This window comes from Thermobia domestica, chromosome 10, assembly GCF_964235325.1.
Source record: "Thermobia domestica chromosome 10, izTheDome1.hap1.1, whole genome shotgun sequence".
NCBI classification, from domain to species: Eukaryota; Metazoa; Arthropoda; class Insecta; order Zygentoma; family Lepismatidae; genus Thermobia; species Thermobia domestica.
The window spans coordinates 161,178,468-161,199,309 of record NC_137463.1 but is presented as its reverse complement, the minus strand read 5'-3'; the positions used below and the strand labels follow the sequence as shown (position 1 = coordinate 161,199,309).

Here is a 20,842-nt window from a genome sequence, read left to right as displayed (position 1 = left end):
CAGTTCTAAGAGGCATTGTCGCCTCATTATAGGGTACTATGCCCAAAGGCAAAGAACTACAAGAAGTGTTCCTACTGTAAGTCATTAAAACGAAAGATGTGAATGACATGCTAGAACAAACTGAAGGATAATCAATCGTCTCTCTAGGAGGAACCATTGACCTTTTCTTAAATATTAGTCTTAATGTATTAGGAAGAGTTTAGTGCAAAGCTTCCCATGAGAAATTCGCAGAATTTGTTGGTGAAAGTGTAGCTCTAGGCATCGAGCCGTTTTATTTATTCACTTATTCTAACATTTATTATTGTATTATTATTGAAGTTAATTATTTATGTTTCGATAAATGTAAATAAGTACTCATCTAATCAATAACTATTTTGGGTAATTTTTTGTACCATTATATTTTTTTGTAAATTTTATGTATATAACACTATATCAACAATCTAATATTATGATGTCTCTGTTATCTACATTAATATGAACATACATATTAACATCTGAGGAAGATATCGTTACGTTATGAGAACTGTTACGTTATAATACTTAAATTAAAATATTTTACGTTTTCCTTACGTGATTTTTAATGCTACTGTGGTTCCTTTTTAGATATTATCCTCTAAAATAGAACAGTTGAGATACAGTGAGGGGAACGAAATAAATAACTGACTGATTTGTATCTATTTCCAACATAGCCATGCATGTATACAAGACGAGATGTACTTTTAAAATGGGATCTGACCGCTGTAGTACGATCGATACGGAGTCCAATGAACCAAGACGTACTTTTGGCCACTAGACTAAGAAGGAAACAACAATAATAATAATAAAAATAAATATAGTAGAATTTGTGACTTAAACTTGTGTTGGGAATGCATTATAGTAGTCGAGCTCTTTATGTTAGTGCCATCAAGTTTCAATGCCGAATTCAAGCGTTTCTGCCTGTATCAGTGTGCCTCTTCAAAATACAACGTTAATTGTGATTTGCTATTCAGAAGATGGGAGAAAAAAGGGTTCAGAGTATTCAAGGTCTATCTAAGGAGGGTGTTACCGTATGAGAGAAGTATTAGAAAAATCTCAAATTTACGTTGTATAAATCTTTATTCTGTATCAGTTTCAAGATTTTTTTAAAAATTTAGAACAAATAAATAAGATACCTCCTTTTGATCAATCTTGTTAGTTACAGATACAATGCTTAATTTACAGCTTAGATACATGATTATTTCGAATACAGTATTTATGCACGGGTTATAAAGTATCAAAACATAATAGATAAGCTGTCAAGAAATAATGTTGCTTTGTAAACATTTTATCCTATATAAGTTGCCGTAAAAACCTCCAGATTTTCAGAATACAGCACTTATAACACTGTATGCAGAGTAAGTACCGTAGAAAATAAGATGTGTTCTATGATTATAGCAGTAATCATAAGTTTTTCATAGCATAATGTTACAATATTTCGTTTATTCCTAATTGATATTAACTTCGGAACTTTCACGCTCAGGGTTGAAACTTTGTTATGATTGATTGAAAGCGAAAAAATCTTATTTGTTTTCATATTACTAAATGTTTGGTTTGTAGGGCTTGTTTGTTGCATACTTCATATGCAACGAAGGTATTGGGAGTTCCATATAGAATATATCACATGGCATATACATTAAAGATGCTCTTATGACCAATAAGTATCACTGAAGCTTATTGAGAAGATTGATAACCTCGGTAGAATTGAGAAGAATTTTGTTTTAAAGATATAATACAAATGGAAAAAGACTGGACTTATGAAATCAATGTGATGTTGGGGAGAAATTAAACATAAATATTTAATTTGAAAAGTTAGAAAATATATATTTTAAATACTGCATAAATATAAACTATACATATACTCAATTTTGAGAGTTAAAAATACATATATGTAAATTATTTTTTGTCGTATTTGTAGAAGCCTTCCCCTGATTTTCTTCCAAGTTTACCTTCCGCCACCATTTTCTTCAGAAGCGGACTAGGCTTAAACATTGGATCATCGGGAAACTTCTTATGCCAACCTAAAATATAAAATAAAATAATACTTTTAATTTACGGAAAACAAAATTCTCAACTAAAAATTGCATCACAAATTGTGCTTTTGAGGCTTGGAAGTCATATCTCAACAAACGAAGAACAGACAATCTCTTTTACTACAGTCCTCAGACCATCTCTTTTATCTTACAAAATCATAACCTCCTAATGCCTTCTAGCAATTTGAGTATTTTTTCCTCCATCTGTACTTTATTTGTCACATGTATTCTATTATATTTCATATTATGTTATATTGTCATATTATATTACATATTACACTATACAGTATTATATATTTAATTTTATTTTATCTGTTTGTATTTCACTTATTAGCCCTCGTAACGCTACCCACATAACCCAGAGACGTTCATTGGACGTTCAAGTAAGGTCACTTTTGGAATATTGGAACATCCCTGAGGCGATCCATTTTGCCCAAAGAACGTCCCGTACATATCTTGTGGAAACTTCCAAGTCCATTTATGTTCCGGAAACGGTGTTTGTGTGGGATTTCTGCCGAACATTTCTAGATTTTCTCACAGAACGGCTTTTAGACATCCAAATCAGTAGCGTGACATGAGGGGTGTGAGCGGGGCAACGGAATCTCTGAAAACCGTTGACTAATCTGATCGAATAAAGACCAAAGGATTGACATGAAGAATTAACGAATTTAGCCTAGCGAGAGGAGTAATAGCTGGATCCGAGGGCGCCGATTTCTCTGTATCTTTGGGGGACCCATTCAGATGTGTGTTTGGTTGTAGACAAGAGTCTAAGAAGGCATAGGCTATATGAGGATTTTAAGACAAATTGAATTTAAATTATGCCAAATATTGTATATTCATAAAAAAATACATACAACATTAAAAAATACATATTCATAAAAATACATGGAGGCCTACCATTATTCCTACCGTCGTACCTACTATATCAGCGTTTCCCAACCTTTTTCAACTTGTGGCACACTACGGGTGTAACTTGAATTCTTGCGGCACACTCATAGATATTATTATTATTGTTATTTGCAAATATAAAATACCATTGTATTATTTTTTATGTGGTTACTGATCTCCTTCTCACAGAGATCACTGGTTTCCCCCCATGCTAATTCATTATGCTTATCTTTTATTCTAATTTTAAAATAGAAAATAATTGCAATGAAATAAAGACTCAGATTTTTAAAAATACACTTTCTTTTTCGAAAACTAGCCAACCTTTCACTAAGAACGAAGATCACTAAATAACGAACGAACAAACAAATGTCTTGTACTTTTAACTTTGCTATTTTAACCTAAACCGGTGCATATTATTGCAATCACACAGCTTGCGATGCGTGGAAGTCAAAACACAGCTGTTGAACAAAGTGTTGTTCTGTCATTCACGTGCGAATGAGTGTTCTACGAACGTTCATTTGACGCATACCGTACAAGTGTTTCCTTCTCGGTGTTAGTATGATTCGTAATTGAAGCGTAACATTGCAGTTAACCGTGGAAATGTGTACGAGCCGAAATACTGTCTGCTACACAGTGACAGATGTAGAATAATATATTATAATTACAGTATTTTTTCCATTGTAGAAATTCATAGTAGTGTGAAATACAAAAATATACATTTTTCCTATTTCTTGCAATTTGGTTGCTATAGAATTAATAATTTTGTTTCGATTTCCTCGCGGCACACCGGTTGGGAAACGCTGTACTATATGTTTTCCATAGTTTTATTGTGCCGTTACAAGTACACAGTAGTATAGCCAATAAGAAAATCTACACAAAAAATAAAGCGGCGAAACATTTTGCTTCTAGTTCAATTGATTGAACAATATGTATAAATATTTCAATAAATTTTAAAATACGTACCTTCCAAAATAAATAGCTTGGTATCTAAACCAGTGTAATCTGCTAATTCGAAAGGTCCCATCGGATATCCTGCACCAAGTTTCATAGCAATATCTACATCTTGGAAGGTCGCATCACCTGAAACAAGAAAATACATCAATGTGATTCAAATAAGACAACTGATGCACAAAATATGTAAAAACATTTTTGTTTCACAATTTAAATAAAAAATCTAATATGATATAATATAACGAAAACAAATTTTTGTAAATAAAATGGTAGAATATTAAAAAAATACAACACAAAAGTCATCAATTTCTGGTGGACGATAAGTAATATACCTATAAATTAGAACAGTGATTATGTTTGATCAAAACAGATCACTGTGATCTCAATTCTTCATTTTTGTCAACTATAAGAAACCCCATTCCATATTAACAGAAACATCTTCAAGAGCGACCGAGGGTATCCTCTCACCCGTATCAACAAAGCTTCCGCCCATATCTTTGTCAAATTAATACACTATAACATTTATATTATTTAATGAAGTTATTCGTAACTATATTAGTCTAGTTTTAATTTACTGTTAGCACCAAAACTATATGAAAGACCATGATCTTACATCTTGGTGTGGTCTATGAATTTCAATAAACCTTCACGAGATCAAACATCCGTTTCCCGCATCAGAAAAAAATGGATATTAAAAATTTTTTCGTGTCAACCCAGCCCATAATATTAACCCAGCCATCTTTTTAAATGCATTGCGTTTACTAATAAATGTCTAACAGCTAATGTCAAATCTATTTGATAATATATTTCTCACAGACAACTGAGATAAGTTCTAAGGTTCTGATAAAATATATCAAATTTTTGCTGTAATTATTCTTTTTACACATTTCGTTTTAAAGTATATCTCCATATCTTTTTTCTTTCCCTGGTGTTTCCTTATCCTTATGATTTTCTTTTGTTTTCATTGTCTCCAGTCCCCACTACAATATCTAGCTTAGTGACATTAACTTTCATCTGCTTTTGATAACAAGCATCTTCACGAGTCTTGTTTACACAAAGTTATAGATAGGTCGTCTATCTCCACGTGTATCATTTTTATTTTATTTATTTATTTTTGGTTTGCTATATGCTGTTCTAATAATATTCATTTCGGGCTGAACTATTAACATAATGAAGAAAAGAATAAGAAAACAACAGATTTTCTCAGAAATCCAAATACTAATTTAATATAAATTTCATTTTCTTCTAATAAAATTCAATTACTACTAAAAAGAATTTCCAAATACAATCATTCTTATTTCCAATAATACCCTTAAAATAATATATTAAGAAAATTAACAATAACCGTAAAGAATTAATATTGAATACCTTGCGTAAATAGAGTACTTGCATATGCGGATGATGAACCGTAGATTTGGTAGAAAATGATCCATATAGAGTCAGTGCTAGAAAATGCATATTCATATTTCCAAAGGTATGCAGGGAAAACTGCCTTCAAGTGAATACATATAAACAGGAGTACATAGTAACAAATCAAAATCAAGCTCTGAGAAACATAATAATCAATAACAATAAAGTAGAAGATACCAATAAATTTTAACACTTAGGTGCAATGGTAACAAATAAAAGTGAAGTCATCAAGAAAGTAAAAAGAAATTAACAATAGAAATTGCATGTTACTACGAGCATTTCGTCGTTACGACTAATGTTGAGGAAATTGCAAGTAAAATCTATAGAAGTATAACTTTGTCATGTTACGTGGATGTGAAAGTTGATCGCTGATATGCATCGAACACGAACTCAGGTTTCTTGGGGGGAAAGTTTTGAAAGAAGAGACAAATAAACATATTAATTTCGAAAGTTACATAACCCGGAACTTCGCAAAAGTTATAGGTCTTAAATATCATAAGAAAAGAAAGTCAAGATGCTAAGATTGAAAGGAATTGTCATACGGAGCTAATTAGGCTCTAATTGGAAAGTTTGAGCTCAGTGGTAGAGCGCTTACCTTGATACATGGGCTCCCTGGTTCGAACTGGTCAAGTAAATTTGTGGTGGACAAGATTGTGTGTGGAGGTTTTCTTGGGTACTCCCGTTTCCTCCCACTTTCTAATTCCATCAATTCTCCCATCATCATTCACTTGCCTAAATCATCCGTCTCCTTTAGCCTAACAGGCAAATTTTTGGGGCGTTAAAGTGAAATATTTCACTTCATTTCATTTTGAAAAAATTGAGAGAAGAGAACTTTAGATACATCAAGATAAGAATGAAAAAACAACATAAAATAAAATCCTACGGAGGAAGATAATAACAATATTCAGATTGAATTAGCTTTGCACTGGGGGAGTTGTGTGGTTTGTTGCTTAGGATAGGCTGTTATTTTTAATCCATTACTCTTAAATCATTATTGCATTATACATATTAATGCATTATTCTGTATACTCGAGGGAGGCGGCGCTTCCACAGCTTCCATAGAGACTAAGTTCCTGTTTGACACAGAATACAATTCAATGGTAAGGTTTTGTTTTCGCGAAGCTTAAGTGCAGATGTTTGTAGCAAATGCATTTCTGAAGAATAAATAATTTTGTATGAGGCTTAAGGTGGTATTTTTATTGTTTCATATTTTGTGGATAAAGAATATTTGTAATATATATATATATATATATATATATATATATATATAAGTATTTTATAACCATAAGAACGTTTGTTCATAGTTTGGATTCGCTTGCCAGCCGTATGTTGCGGTTGAGAAATACAGGAAAATTCCTTCTAAATTATTAGGAAGGAAGTGCATGAAAACCACAAACTGACTCAATGTACACAAACAACAACAAGATGATAATAGACCGTATAGTCGTACAAATCTGTTTCCAGCTAACGTACCTGAAAATAATACTTCCTTCAAATGTATCTATTTGCTTCAAATCGCTAAGGAAAAATGATTAAGAACTTTAATGAATCATTTACTAAAAATTATTTATAGAATTTCAGTGTTTCATTTTTTGTTTTCTTTATCATTCTTCTCCGAACTTTCAGTGGTAGAATGTTCACTCTGGTGCATGGGGTTCTTGGTTCGATCCCAGCTTGCACCAAGTGAGCTTTATGGTGGACAAACACCGTCTGCGTGGGTTTTCTCGGGATTCTCCCGTTTCCTCCCGCTTTTTTCATTCCACTTTTTCATTCATTTCCCATCATCACCGTCTCCTTTAGCCTAGCCGGCATTAGCGTGGGCTGTAAAACTTAAAAATTTCTTTTTTTCTTCTCCGAACTTCGTTAACAAAGTCAGGTTTTGATCTACTACCAGTGCCTTACCTCTTTCCACAAGCCGGAATGCTTCCGCCGAATATGGAATAAGAAGTCGATTTACAACGAAACCAGGAGTATCTTTACATGTAATTGTGGTTTTTCCAATGGCACTGCCCCACTCCATCATCCTTTGATACGTATCATCTGACGTTTCAGGAATGCGTATAACCTTTAGATAAATGGAGAGAGTGAAGAAGAAAATAAATGAATTATTATCTCATTCTAAATGCTTACAATAATTACTCCTGTATTTAAGGAGTAAAATACACAAAAGGGGTATTGTTTACTAAGGATTTCCTACCAATTCTGCTAATAAGGCCCTAGTAAATAACAGTAGCTATATACCTAGATATTTTCCAGTTCCCCCAATCTACTTTCAAATAATCATAGATTATGCATTCAACCTAAAGGTACCAGAAAAATACATCATACCGATTTATCTTGGTCATTTCCGCAAGGTTACATCGTAAATGTAACTCATTATAATGATATAATTCCAATTTGTAATTTTGGAAAGAAGTTATATTACATTAGTACACTTTGCGTATTCCTAAGGGTACATAACGCATTTTTCGGGTATACTCAAACAGGTTGCAAGGGTTAATTGACAGATCAGCAACATATGATAACTTTACAAAATTCTCTTGTGTTACATAACACACTCAAAAATATTTCCGAATTGTTACATTAAGTACACAACACCAGTCATGGTTCATGACAAAATAGGTGCTGATATTTTGAATTATAGCAACGAGAAAATTGTAATGCATTATGAGAGAATATTGTAATGGTAATTAAACTTATACATGTGATTATGTTGTGAACAAAATGCAAGAGCCTTGTCTATGTGATTAACGATTTTAACGAATTAATATTTTTGTGAAAATTTGAACAGTGAATTTCGAATGAGAGATCCTTTTGCTTCATGATAAACTATACTGTCTATCCAACTTATTTTCAGTTAAAAGTTAAAAAAATATATATATAGCAGTCCTTCGATGAAAATAATGAATTCAATTAAAGTAAATATCTATGACAGATTTTTAGTTTACTTAAACTAGGTGTATCAAAAATCCGGGGCTATACGTCTACCCCGTTGGGAGTAAAGATTAAAAAAAAAAGTAAAAAGGAAAGAGGGGTGGGGGAAAGTTGTTGGAAATAGGTGGTTTTCAATCTATAATGAAGTCCAATCGTGGCAGCTGTTTGGGCTCCACACTGATAAAGTGTCCTATGTTAAATGAAAAACCAACGTTTCCAGTTCAGTAGGCTGTTCGAAGAATACGCAAGGGCACACTAAAATTACTCTGGAAACATGCATATTGTTGTGTGAGGGAACCTAGAACACCTCGAATCCGATTCCCAACAATGCTGTGTTGTCGATATGGCGAGGGCCCAGAAGAACACCCTGCTAAACTGGCAGCGTTTCTTTTCCATTGACCATAAGTGCTTTACTAATGTGGAGTCCAAACAGCTGCCGCAAATGAAAAAAATCCTACATTTTAGGTTGAAAACAAACTATTGTCAAAACCTTTTTTCTCTTTACATCTTTTCATATCCTTACTCACAATAGAATTGGCCCATGGCCCCAGACTTTTGATACAAACTGTATTCTTCTTGACACTAGCATGAAAATCGTATGCATTTCTCATCAATATATCTATATGAAAGTATATTATTATTATTATTATTATTATTATTATTATTATTATTATTATTATTATTATTGATGATGATGATGATGATGATGATGATGTACCTAAGAATTTTGTATTACAAAACTTATGTTTGTACAGAATCCAACTACTAAAATAGAAATTTTCACCTGAAGAATGAGATATTAGAAATGCTACATCGTCATAGTGGAGTTTCTATAAATCTTTAATATTACTAATCTTTTACGAACGAAGTAGAATTAACATTATTAACTATCAATCTTCGTGTTCATTTGACACTTACCACAATAAATTATTAAATTATTATTGCATGGTCGTCAATGAATAAAAGAATTTCCTTCGAAATTTTACCAAAATTCAGTTTTACTATCGGAAAACATAAGAGTGAAAAAGATTTCCTAATCGCTATCTTGTAATAGGTAATCAACCAGCCTTTTCTATTGATTTAGTGGATAGGAGTGCCCCTTTGGTGCTCGTGGTTCCCGGGTTCAATTACTGGTGAGAGAGCACAAAAATTTAATTTCACAATAATTCACTTTCATTAATCATCTGTCTCCTATAGTCTAAAGGGCATAACATGAGACGTTAAACTAAAAGAAAAGTAGATAATCAAGTATTTACTTGTGAATGATAAGTAATTTGTTGCTGCCATTTTGGAGAAAATCACTCAAAAGAATCATTTCCACTAGTAAACTGCGTTTTTTCTTTTTTAGAGAGAGAGAGAGAGAGAGAGAGAAGCAATAATAGGCCTACATATGTGACAAAACGTTAGAGCATTTCTGATGGAAAACATAACTATGTCTTCTTTTCACTATTCACTATCCTTACTTTTGGCATAAAGTTTGTATCACCCTCCCCGCTAAGGATCCAAGGAAAGTCTTAAATTTAAACGTTACGTTGAAGTACATGATTTCTATACCTTTATGCATCTCCACATATGTATCCAAAACCCACTTTCTTGGCGTACAGAAATCGATGAAACAAGTGAATTCGTTGAAAACTTTAGTTGAATTTTTTCACGATTATATAAGTTTCTGCATTTCTATCATGGCTCAAAAGTAAAAACGCCAAATCAAATGCAACGTCATATGCTCCTGAGTAAACGACGAATGAAGTTATGAGTGAAGCTATAGAAAGAACCATACATTAAGGAGAACTACTGTTATTTTTCATTTTTATTTTTTAGAAATAGACAACTCGTTGAATGAGTCACGTAGTCCATAATTGAGTTGAAGTTCATAAATTATTATCACTCGAAGTTGCTCAGTACTTTATTTGGACAACTCATATTCTATGTAAGTCCCTCACTTTCCACTAGTACTGTTATGTAAGTCTTTAGTTTTCTGTAAAAAGAACAGCAGTATGTAATTTTAGTTTTCTTTCTATTAAGTGAAAGTAATTCTACTAACATTGTCCTAATGCCGTTAGAACATCTACAGTTCAGCAGTATCATATAGTTTACGTACCTCCAAAAGTTTCATTACAGCAACAGGGTTGAAGAAATGAAGACCGCCAAATCTGTCTTTTCTTTTCGTGACACTTGCGATCTCTTGAATTGACAAAGAGGACGTGTTGGATGCGAAAATTGTATGTTCCGGGGCTATCTGAAAAAGAAAATCAACGATTATAAATTATATATAACCGTACTAAATCAGAAACTTTCAACGAAAAGATCTAGTTTAGGAACTTTAAATTTAATACATTTTTAATGTTTCTCTTTTTACTTAGATTGAAATAACTTTTTACTTGTTTCGGTCAACTTCAAAAAACGATTATGTAAAAGATTGAAGAATCAGATTTACTGTTCCTACAACGAAGACTAGAGAAAGTCATCGTGATGAAAAACAAATTTTCTTGACCACTTAGTCTTATCAAACGTTTCGCTAAGCACAGGATTTTCCTATTCCTGGTTTCTTTTTTCTATTTCTGTATCCTTCTACAAACATATAAAGTTCTGAAGAGTGGTGTATGTACACTCATGTCTAAAATTATTGTCGCATATCTATAACTGTCTTCTTGTAAGAACATAATTTGATAATGATTTTGCAGGGTACTTTTAATACTGATACTATGTGTATAATCAGGAAATGTATATTCGTGGTAAATTTCATAAGAAAAGAATTATAAATACGAAAATTAGAATGAGTAAAACAAAATCTTGCTAAATGGACAAGAAAAATTTATTTTCGTTTTATTGTCCTTATTTACTGCTTTTTTGACATGAAATTTGCCATATACATGTCTTTGCCGATTATACATATAGTAACACTATAAGAAATACCGAGCGAATTCGTTATCAAATTATATTCCTAGAACAATATTTTTATAGATATGCAACAATAACTTTGGACATGAGTGTACATATCAGGCGTATCAGGAAACTATCCTACCATGTAATATGAAATGAAGTATAGTGTGTCTAGGACAATGACATCTTGATCTACATCTTCACACTTCTTTCTCAATGAATCTTTACTTTGTAAAATACAGTGTTAAATCCACTGCTTGAATCGTTATCAGCTGCCTCGTCTCTCTCTCAGAATATCTATAAATTGAAACTTCTTAGCTTTTATATGTGATTTTAGATTTGAAAAATTAAAAATCTTGGTTGAGAGGAGCAAGTCTATCTGGATGGTTTGTAGTTTAACCAAAAAGCCCTGTACAATATGCAATGAATAAACGGAAGCATTGCAATGATCAAGCTACCAATCAACAGTTATAAGTGTATTAGTTTTCTTGGTATTGCATCTCGAAGCTGGCGTTCTACTTGTTCCTAGTTTCTCTGACCGGAGAAGAGTGCTTGTGATGGACAATGTTTTTTAAATATATTTTTATTATACATGGATGGTATTTATCTAGATGTAATGTCTTAATAACTCTGAAGCAGATATTTATGCTAATTTTTGTACTACTTTCTTTGTATTGTCTGAAAAAGCCCTCTTGATAATCCGAATATTTATGTTCGCACATAAAGGTTAATTTTTCTGTCTAGCTAACAGATTGTATCTAGGCCGTAGCAACCATTCTCGTTGCGTTAATAACGGTCAGATACTCTCTGGACGCACATCGCATTTTTGTGTATTTAAAGTAAATCTTTACCAATATGGGGCGTTCAGAGCACAAGGAAATCCAGTCCAATTACAAAAGTTGTGAGAAAAAGAGACATAGAGTTTGTCTGGAACGCTTAAGAACACGAAAAGTAACCACAGTTTTTCACATTATACGAGTTATTTACAGGACCTGGACATGAATAGTTTAAGCTATGAAAGGGACTTTGATAGAGATTTTAAAGATAAAATGTGTCCAAAATGGTCAGAAGTAGACTTGATTCCTCTGTACATTGAACTGTATATGTTATATGCGATCTCAGAATAGTTACAAAGTACAAAGAATCATGCTTTAAATAGGGAGTTGACTAAAAGCGTAGAAGTTGAAGCAAGACACCTGAAGATGCAATAATACGTGCAAATTTTACTTTTTTTTTTATTGCATTGCAACTTACTTAAACTGGCGCGAACCTTTTGTTTCCGGGCGTAAGAAACTGATTTATTCTTCAGTTTAAGTTCGACTTTGAGAAGGGATCTGATAAACTTGAACTTTCATCAACAAATTACCAATTCACGAGCCAGAGAGTTGTATATTTTTAAAATATTTACAATTAATTTCATCTTTGCCCATAGGCGAAGAATGAAATTCGGTTGTGTAAATGGAAACTTCTCGTAAAGAAGTAATTTATTACGATAAAATGTACGTAACAACGCAAAATTAAACGATATGTAAAAAAAACAACCAATCAAAAAGGAAGTTTGCATCAAGATTTACTGTTCATTTCTAGTAACGTTTATATTGCTATTCTAGTAATTTGTTAATTGTATAGGACTGTCTCATATAGTCCAAAGAAACAAAATGCGAAATTGAATGGGTGGGGAAAGTTAGTTTCAAATCAGTTAAATATGCCAGAAGTATTTATATTTCCATTTACAAAGTGCAGCGAACGTTGATAATCCGAACTAGTTGTGACTAAAGATAGTTGGGATTTCCAGTTTTTTCCAATTTTAAGAATCACTATCGAAATAGAAGATAAATAGAAATTAAGCTTTGCAAAAATATTAATATACATACACAATCTATCTAAAGTAAATCCTTTTCTTTCTGAAAATCTTAATATTTGTCTCAACGTACCTTTTGAAAGTGATGAGGAACCAGTAAGGAAGAGAAATGCTACACTTAATATAAAGCTTATAGAATGCACCTTGAAAACTAAAAGACGCACATAGTCCATTTGAAGTTTCTTGTAATTGATTTTAAGGTTCTGAGTAAGGCTGATTATCAACGATTTGGATGATCAATTATGAATAAATTTGATCAGGAATTTAAAACTATATTTCATATTATATTAAACCAGGAGCGTCATTTCAGATTTTGCTTGGGGGGGGGGGGGCAAAACCCCTTGATATAAGTAAAATTTCGCGTATTTCATTGATTTACTACTATTTTATTGATAAAATCTATAGAAATCTCAAACTCAGGGGGGGCAATTGCCCCCCTGCCTCCCCTAAATGACGCCCCTGTATTAAACTTAATTTTTATACTTGTAATCAGTGTTGCCACACTTGGTACAATTGTACCAAATTCAGCCCTTTTTGTTATTCATCGGCCCGTTGGTACCACGCTGGCATTTCCAGCCCCTTTTGTGAAAAAGTTGATACAATGCTATCCAATTTAGCACCATTTAACAAACAGTCACATTTTTCAAGTGCCAGTAAGACTTTTCCTACATCTCACGTTACTCATACTGTGTGTTGGACTCTTAAAAAATGCTGTTGAACATTCATTCTGTGAATTTGCACCACATAACGCTACAAACTTTCTGTGGAAAATTCGTAACTCGAACTATACCGGGAAACAAATGACGCTAGAGGGGCGTCATATATGTTTTTTCATATAGCTATGTCCATAATACTGTTTCGGTTTATTGGTTATTTTGAAATAAAGGCACGTTTGGTTTCCTTACAATACATACCGAAGATGATAACTGTTTTCTCTTTTAATTGGCGGCTTCTGCTATACTTTCTACGTGCGAGAAACGTTTCATCTACTTCCACGGTTGTTCAGGGTCCTCCTATTTGGATATTTTTTAATACTAATATTTTTTTTAAAAAAATCACTTTATCTGGACTCTTGGAAGATGGGGGGGGGGGCTGTTCTAGAACTTTACATCTTTTAATTTTGTGTTATAGAGCTATGTATTACACTGGTATAAAATAATGAATTCAGCCCTTTTTGTTTGAATTTGGTACTATTTTTCAGCCCGCTCCAGAATTAGGACTGTGGCAACACTGCTTGTAATTAAACATGGATGGAACGCTAAAAGCTTCCCAACGCATTGTCCGTTTTAGAAACACTTGCGTCATCTAGCTTGGTCTTTTTCAAACTCAGAGAGTTCCCTATTTTGCATTACATCACATGGCAGCTTCAACACACACCCTCCGTTCTATCTCTCTAGATGTACTATAAATGATCACCTAACACACCACTAAACAACGGTCAGATACTGTATGCACATTCTTACCCAGTTACATTCTTACCCAGTTACATTCTTACCCAGTTCTTATGTGTTTCCACTTTACATAACTTCCCTGTTACAAATTACATGTGCACCGATCATTTTTTATAACCAAATGTAGGTCGTTTTATTGAGTACAATTTTTAGTAATTTACAGAAGACTTATTTTTCTTACTTCAAAGAATACTGTATTTAAATCGGGTCATTTCTTTCAAGTTTTTTAAAGAGATGCGTACTTTTGCTGGCGATTGTACCATTGCGTTTCACAATATTTACGGGTATATTAATAGATACTTACTGGATCAATACTTTCGAACAATTTATGTTTCTCCTGAATATTCTCAACAATGGCCTCCAATACGAGATCAGCATTTTTTGCAGCCGCCTTTAGATCAGTCGACATAGTAATTCTCTTTAGGATGGAGTCAATGAATTGTACACCATCATTTGGCTTGTCCTATATGAAAGACAACTAGAGATCAGGTTTTTAGTAGACAAATGATATAAGTCAATATTAATCCTCTTAGACGTACTAGAAATTAAGAAAGTAAGAAAGTAGGACTAAATAAACAGTGAGTGTTGATTACTGATGAAAGAGCTCACAAATTGTAGTTTTACCAACCTGTTGCCCGATGAACACTGAAGGTTTCCTATCAGCAATAAAAGGTTACAAACATTTAGTAATTTATCGTGATCATAAAACAACAAACGAAGTTTGCTAATAACACTCCCCAACAAATAAAAACTTTTTTTTACATCTTCGCGACTAAAATAGGTGATTCTTAAGGAAACGGTCACGCTGATTTCGAAAATTACTATAAGAATGCCCTGCCACGTCAGGTTCAAAAGATACGCACATATTTATTATTCGCATTATATAAAGTACAACCCCTATTATCCGACACAGTTTTCGGGATATTTCTCGGCCCCTATTTAACCGATTTACAGAAAATGTTAAGGGTAAGCTTCTAGGGTTATCTAGCTATGTATCCCAAAATTTGAAACACATCGATTGAATAGAGGCTGAGAAGTAGCCCGGAAACTTTGTTGGATAATCTGGGTCATACTGTATTATACGTACATTAAAACGTTTCGATACAGATTGTTACATGGTCACGCCTATTTTGTTCATCAAACCAGTAACGTCTGTACAGTATCACATATTCTCCTACGTAGCAAGATAATGTGCAAAGGATTGAAGTCTATGTCGAAACTCAAATTTTTGTACCAGGAACAAGTAATTTCTATTGCTGTTGTCTAGAACCTAGAAGTTCGGATGTTTCTTTCGACAAATTTAAGTCACGTGCTAAAGTCTTCCAGCTCAATTAAATGTATATCACTGTCAGCATGTATTGGTATATAGTATGGATCTTTTGACGTAGAAGCCTCTGGCTCCGGTGAAACGAATTAGTCCCAGAAGCGACAGTCCTATTAGCGACAGGAACTGTTATCTGTCCTATGAGCGACCGATTCATTTACATTGAGATGATGGAAGATTATACGATTCCATCTCATAAGATATGTTTGCCTCTGGCATTATTAGCGCCCGAACAACCTTGGTATGAAATATGTACATGCCAGTGATACTGTTCGTCAAATATATTTTTCCTCTACTGTGAGTGCAAATTAAACTTATTTTAATTTTGAGTTAGATTTGACATAAAACATATCAAATAACTTAACGAGACAACAGGGATATTTCCATGAAAAGTACCGGTATATTCCTATGTAATTATTGAAAGTCCAGTTGTAATATCCCCTTTCTTCAAAAGCTCTGTTTTCTGTACTTAATTTGATTCAATTCTAATTACTCACTAAGCATAGTAATATATTTTATTTTGAATAACTTAAACGTGTAACAGTTTTGCCAACTATCTACTTTTTAAACTTCCTAAGAATCTATGAATAAATTTTTTTAAAAAAAATGTCAATGGTAAAAAACAGCTTTTGAGATTACTTACATCTGATTGGCTATTCTCAACCAATTCCACCAATTACAATGCAGATCATTCTAAACAATCCAAAAGGTAAATAAACTCTTTAAACTACCTTCCCCCCTATTGTAAGCTATTAAAACGTAAACTAATTGCTTAATTTGCCTTCCTCCCTTGTTTTGAGTTATACATAAAAACTTTTCGTGTAGCAATCTGAAATAATCCCTTATAACTAGACGAAATGTTAATTCATGCGAGAGATTTGTAACTTGTGTAATAATTTCTTCGAATACACCGTGTTTTTAGATTTCTTTCATATCCTCAAATGGTGAACACCTTTTTTCCATGGGCGCCCGATGGGAAGGCAGGGATCGCTCCCCTGGCTCACAAAAATGTATACGTAATACAGCAAACCACGTATATTAAATACCAGATATACCAGACGTGATACAGCAAGCATGGAGATGCCCCTCCCTAGAAAATTTTCTTCGGGAGCCCCTACCTCCTTCTGATTTCTTTCCTATGCCATAAACATATTTAATCTAAACTTATGCTCCGTATCATTTTAAGATGAAATTTTTAATTATATTAGGATCATAGACAAAGGTGGAGCTACTCTAAATATTTAGTTAGTTTTCCGCTTGATAGAGTCAATGTATTCATAGAAATTAATTCAAAAATATAATATTAGGAAAAACGTATAAAAGATTGTTAATGTAATGAGAGCATTCTAACGTATTAAATTCAGGTGGAGCGAAATTTTTCACAGTACATTTTGTTAGGTTCTAAATCACATTAGCGTAAAACAAGTTAAAGAACAGAGAGAGCCTTATCTTCTTCCATTATCTTAGTATGAACGAATCGGTGATTCATAGGGCAGTTAACAGATCGAATCGGTCGCTCATAGGACAGTTAACAGATCCTGTCGCTAATAGGATTGTCGCAAGTGGGAAGACACCGGTGAAACGTCAGGTTCATTTCAATCATCTTCTTCCACTGTCCATGTGTCAGGGAATACAGGTATTGGTAAATCGTCACTGTGAGGCATAGGTTGTATGGCCGAAGGAATATCAGGATGCTAGATGAAATGCCAGAGATCTTTCTAGACATGCCGGAAATCTTAGTCATCCAGAAGTAACAGTTATTAATTTTGTTTGTTGGTATCCTCCACACCATCGGTACAGCAAACGACAAGGCCTTTAATTTCCCATGTAACCACAACCTAAGATTTGTTGTACAAATTATGCAGCACTGATGAGGAGCCCATGTCTTGTCCTGGTCACCAATTCGACACCAAAGTACAAAGAATAAGCAAGTTTTGTAATGTTATATATTTTCTTAATTTGTGGTTTAGGTATAAATCTAACACACATAACAAAAATTAACGGATGATTAGTACACGTTCGGTGTGAACCAACTCGTTTCATTTTCTACCAATAACTCACTTGATACACAACACTCGGTTTCTAAAACAATATGCTTCAAACATACTTAAGCAATACAGGCGCGAAGAGATCTTGTCAACAACACACTGCCACGCGTTAAAGAGATCTTGTCCTCACACAGGGATCTATTTTTCTTTGCAAGGGAAGGAGAATACGATAAGACGATGGGGCATAGTTTCTCACTTTGAATCATCAATGAACTATAGGAACGAAAATACATAGTGATGTGCGGCGCGAGTGACAAAATAAATGAATTTTTTTATAACGTAATGGGCTTACAATTAGTGTTGCCAATTTATAGATTTTGTCGCTAAATCTAGCTATTCTAGAGAAGATTTATTTCGATTACCATTGTTAAACTAGGATTTAATGACTTTCGAAATGTCGTACAGCGAATAGACTAGCATTATTTCCATTACAGTTAAGGTTTCTAACGACTTTTCGCAGTATGTTTAGTGACATTATTGTTAACGTTGTTGGCAACACTGCTTATATTGTTATAATTTCAAAAAAAGAGATAAGTGGGCTTTAGAGAGGCACAATGTCCTTATGGCAAAGTATTTTAAACTTCCACTCTTCGATTCTTGACTGTTACCTGGTCTTATTTTACGTTCGTCATTTCAATAAATTGCATCTATGAACGAAATATATCTCATACAATATCTCAGCACTGTAGCGCGATGTGCAAAAATTGTTATCATTTTCGTTTTCTACGCACCAAAATCATTCAAAATCACTTATTATTTTCCCGAAGGTAAATGTCGTGTTGGACAGTATAAGGTAAAAGCACCTGTAGTTGACACCCCCTCTATAATAGTTGACACTTTAGAGAAACTTTCCAAATAATAAGGTAACCAGAGATCACAATCGTTTAAAAATCATGAAGCAATACGGCTACTACCCGCTATCGTGAAAACAAATAAACTAATTGGCTGTACTGCATTGTGGGTACTGGGGCCGCGGTGGCTCAGTGGTAGAGCGTTCGCCTCTGGTGTTTGGGGTCCCGGGTTCGATCCCAGCCCCCGCCAAGTGAACTTTGTGGTGGACAGACACCGTGTGCGTGGGTTTTCTCGGGGTTCTCCCGTTTCCTCCCACTTTCTTCATTCCACCATTTCCTTCATTACTCATCATCACCGTCTCCTTTAGCCTAACCGGCATAACCGTGGGACGTAAAACTCAAAGATTTCATTTCATTTTTTTCATTGTGGGTAGTCATGGCGGAGGATCTAACGAAGGTTGTTTGCGTTTGATGAGCGTTGTGAGTTTTTGCAAAGGATTTTGTTAAGCAGGTGAGTATTTCTCTTAAGGTTTTACACTTGTGTTGTTTCTTCTATCTGGTTCAAGATTATTCTTTGTTATTTTTTGAAAAGTGCTTAACGTATTTCAATAGAGACCTTTGTCTTACAACGAAGTTGTTAAAGTATGGCGTGGGTGTCAACTACTGACTATAATTTTTATAATGTTCACTAGTAATTGACATCCCCTGTCAACTTATAGCACAAACCAGAATTATAATAATATTGCTGTAAATACAATATTATTCTTGCTTTTGCTTCAAAAGACAGCCCTAGGATCGGCAGCTTGTGAATCTACGTGGATCTAGTGGTTGACAGGGGTGTCAATTACTAGTTAACAGGGCATGTCAATTATTGGATTAACAAAAAAAACTTGTTTTTTTTTCTTCTTCGAGAAGCGCCCCCATTCTTTCTTTGCCTGAGTTCCGAATACTTAATTCTTACATTTGAATCGCAACTTATCGGGTAAAAGATATTTTTCTGATGTAAAATGATATTAGAATAATATTCAGTTAGTATAGATGAATTTTCTGCTTACTGAATTTAAATTTCGCGTTAAAGTCAGGGATACTAAGTTATTTCATCGTGCCTCATATAGCCTCACTGCTGAAAATACGCACTAAACTTAAGCACTTTAAACTTTAAACCCAAAAATATTTCTACATGTTCAGGCAACTTAAGTTTTTCTTCTTTACTAACTGCTAAGAAAGTTTTAGAAGATCTAACTGGGAAAAAGAAAATAGAACCTTTTCATCAGCCTTGCAAAATGGATGGATGGGGCCTAAAGAAGACTACTACCCGCTCTTTGAAGTGTGAAAGAAAATAGTATCTAATATTCCGGTAGAAGAAATGAACGCGGATAAAGAATTACAGGAAAACATTAAGAAGAAACAAGAAACAATTGTGAGAATAAGTGAAGAGTCAGTTCCTGCTCTTGACGTAGGAGGACAAAATAGTAAAGAAACGGAAGTAAGAGAATATCAAACGGCAAATGATATAGAAATGGAAGTTACATTAGATCAAACGGGAAGTAATAAAGAAACGGTGGTTATAGAACATCAAACGAGAAATGATAAAGAAATGGAAGTAAGAGAAGGACAAACGGTAAGTGATATAGAAATGGAAGTTACATTAGATCGAACGGGAAGCGATAAAGAAACAATAGTTGCTGAACATAAAACGGGAAGTGATAAAGAAATGGAAGTAAGAGAGGATCAAACGGTAAATGATATAGAAGTGGAAGTTACATGAGATCAAACGGGAAGTGATAAAGAAACAGTAGTTGGTGAACATAAAACGGGAAGTGATAAAGAAATGGAAATAAGAGAAGATCAAACGAAAAGTGATAAAGAAACGGAAGTTAGACAAGATCAAACGCACGACTGTGAAGAAACACCACAGAAGAGAAATGTGTCTGCAGTTATTCCAAGTCCATTTAAGAGGTCACTATTCTGGCCCGAGAGAAATCAAGACGATAAGAAAAGGAAAAGGAAAGAAAAAATACGGAGTGTGGTTACTTCTAAGCAATGGCAAGATTATTACGAAAGTAAATTGAAGAAAAAGGAAGAACAAGAAATATTAAACAAAGAGAGCTGCAGCAAGGATGAGAAAAAAAGAAGAAAGAGAAAGAATGAAACAAGCAAGAAAAGCGAATCAAAGCTCTGAAGGAATAAGAGCTGGAGAAAAGCAAAACAGTAAAGAACTTTTTTCATTTTCAATTGCTAGAAATAACAATA

General features: G+C 33.7%; 1 protein-coding gene across 1 annotated transcript in view; it reads right to left on the bottom strand.

The window, feature by feature from the left end:
• Positions 1-1,813: 1,813 nt before the first annotated feature.
• Positions 1,814-20,842, bottom strand: part of LOC145662799 (hydroxyacyl-coenzyme A dehydrogenase, mitochondrial-like) — a 30,498-nt gene continuing 11,469 nt past the window's right edge. Inside the window, exons 3-7 of the mRNA XM_081728686.1 lie at positions 14,731-14,889; positions 10,333-10,470; positions 7,200-7,362; positions 3,900-4,016; positions 1,814-2,036 (exon numbers count right to left, since the gene is read on the bottom strand). Coding sequence (XP_081584812.1) covers positions 1,912-2,036; positions 3,900-4,016; positions 7,200-7,362; positions 10,333-10,470; positions 14,731-14,889 — 702 coding nt within the window. The 3' untranslated portion in view covers positions 1,814-1,911. The remainder of the gene's footprint in view (positions 2,037-3,899; positions 4,017-7,199; positions 7,363-10,332; positions 10,471-14,730; positions 14,890-20,842) is intronic.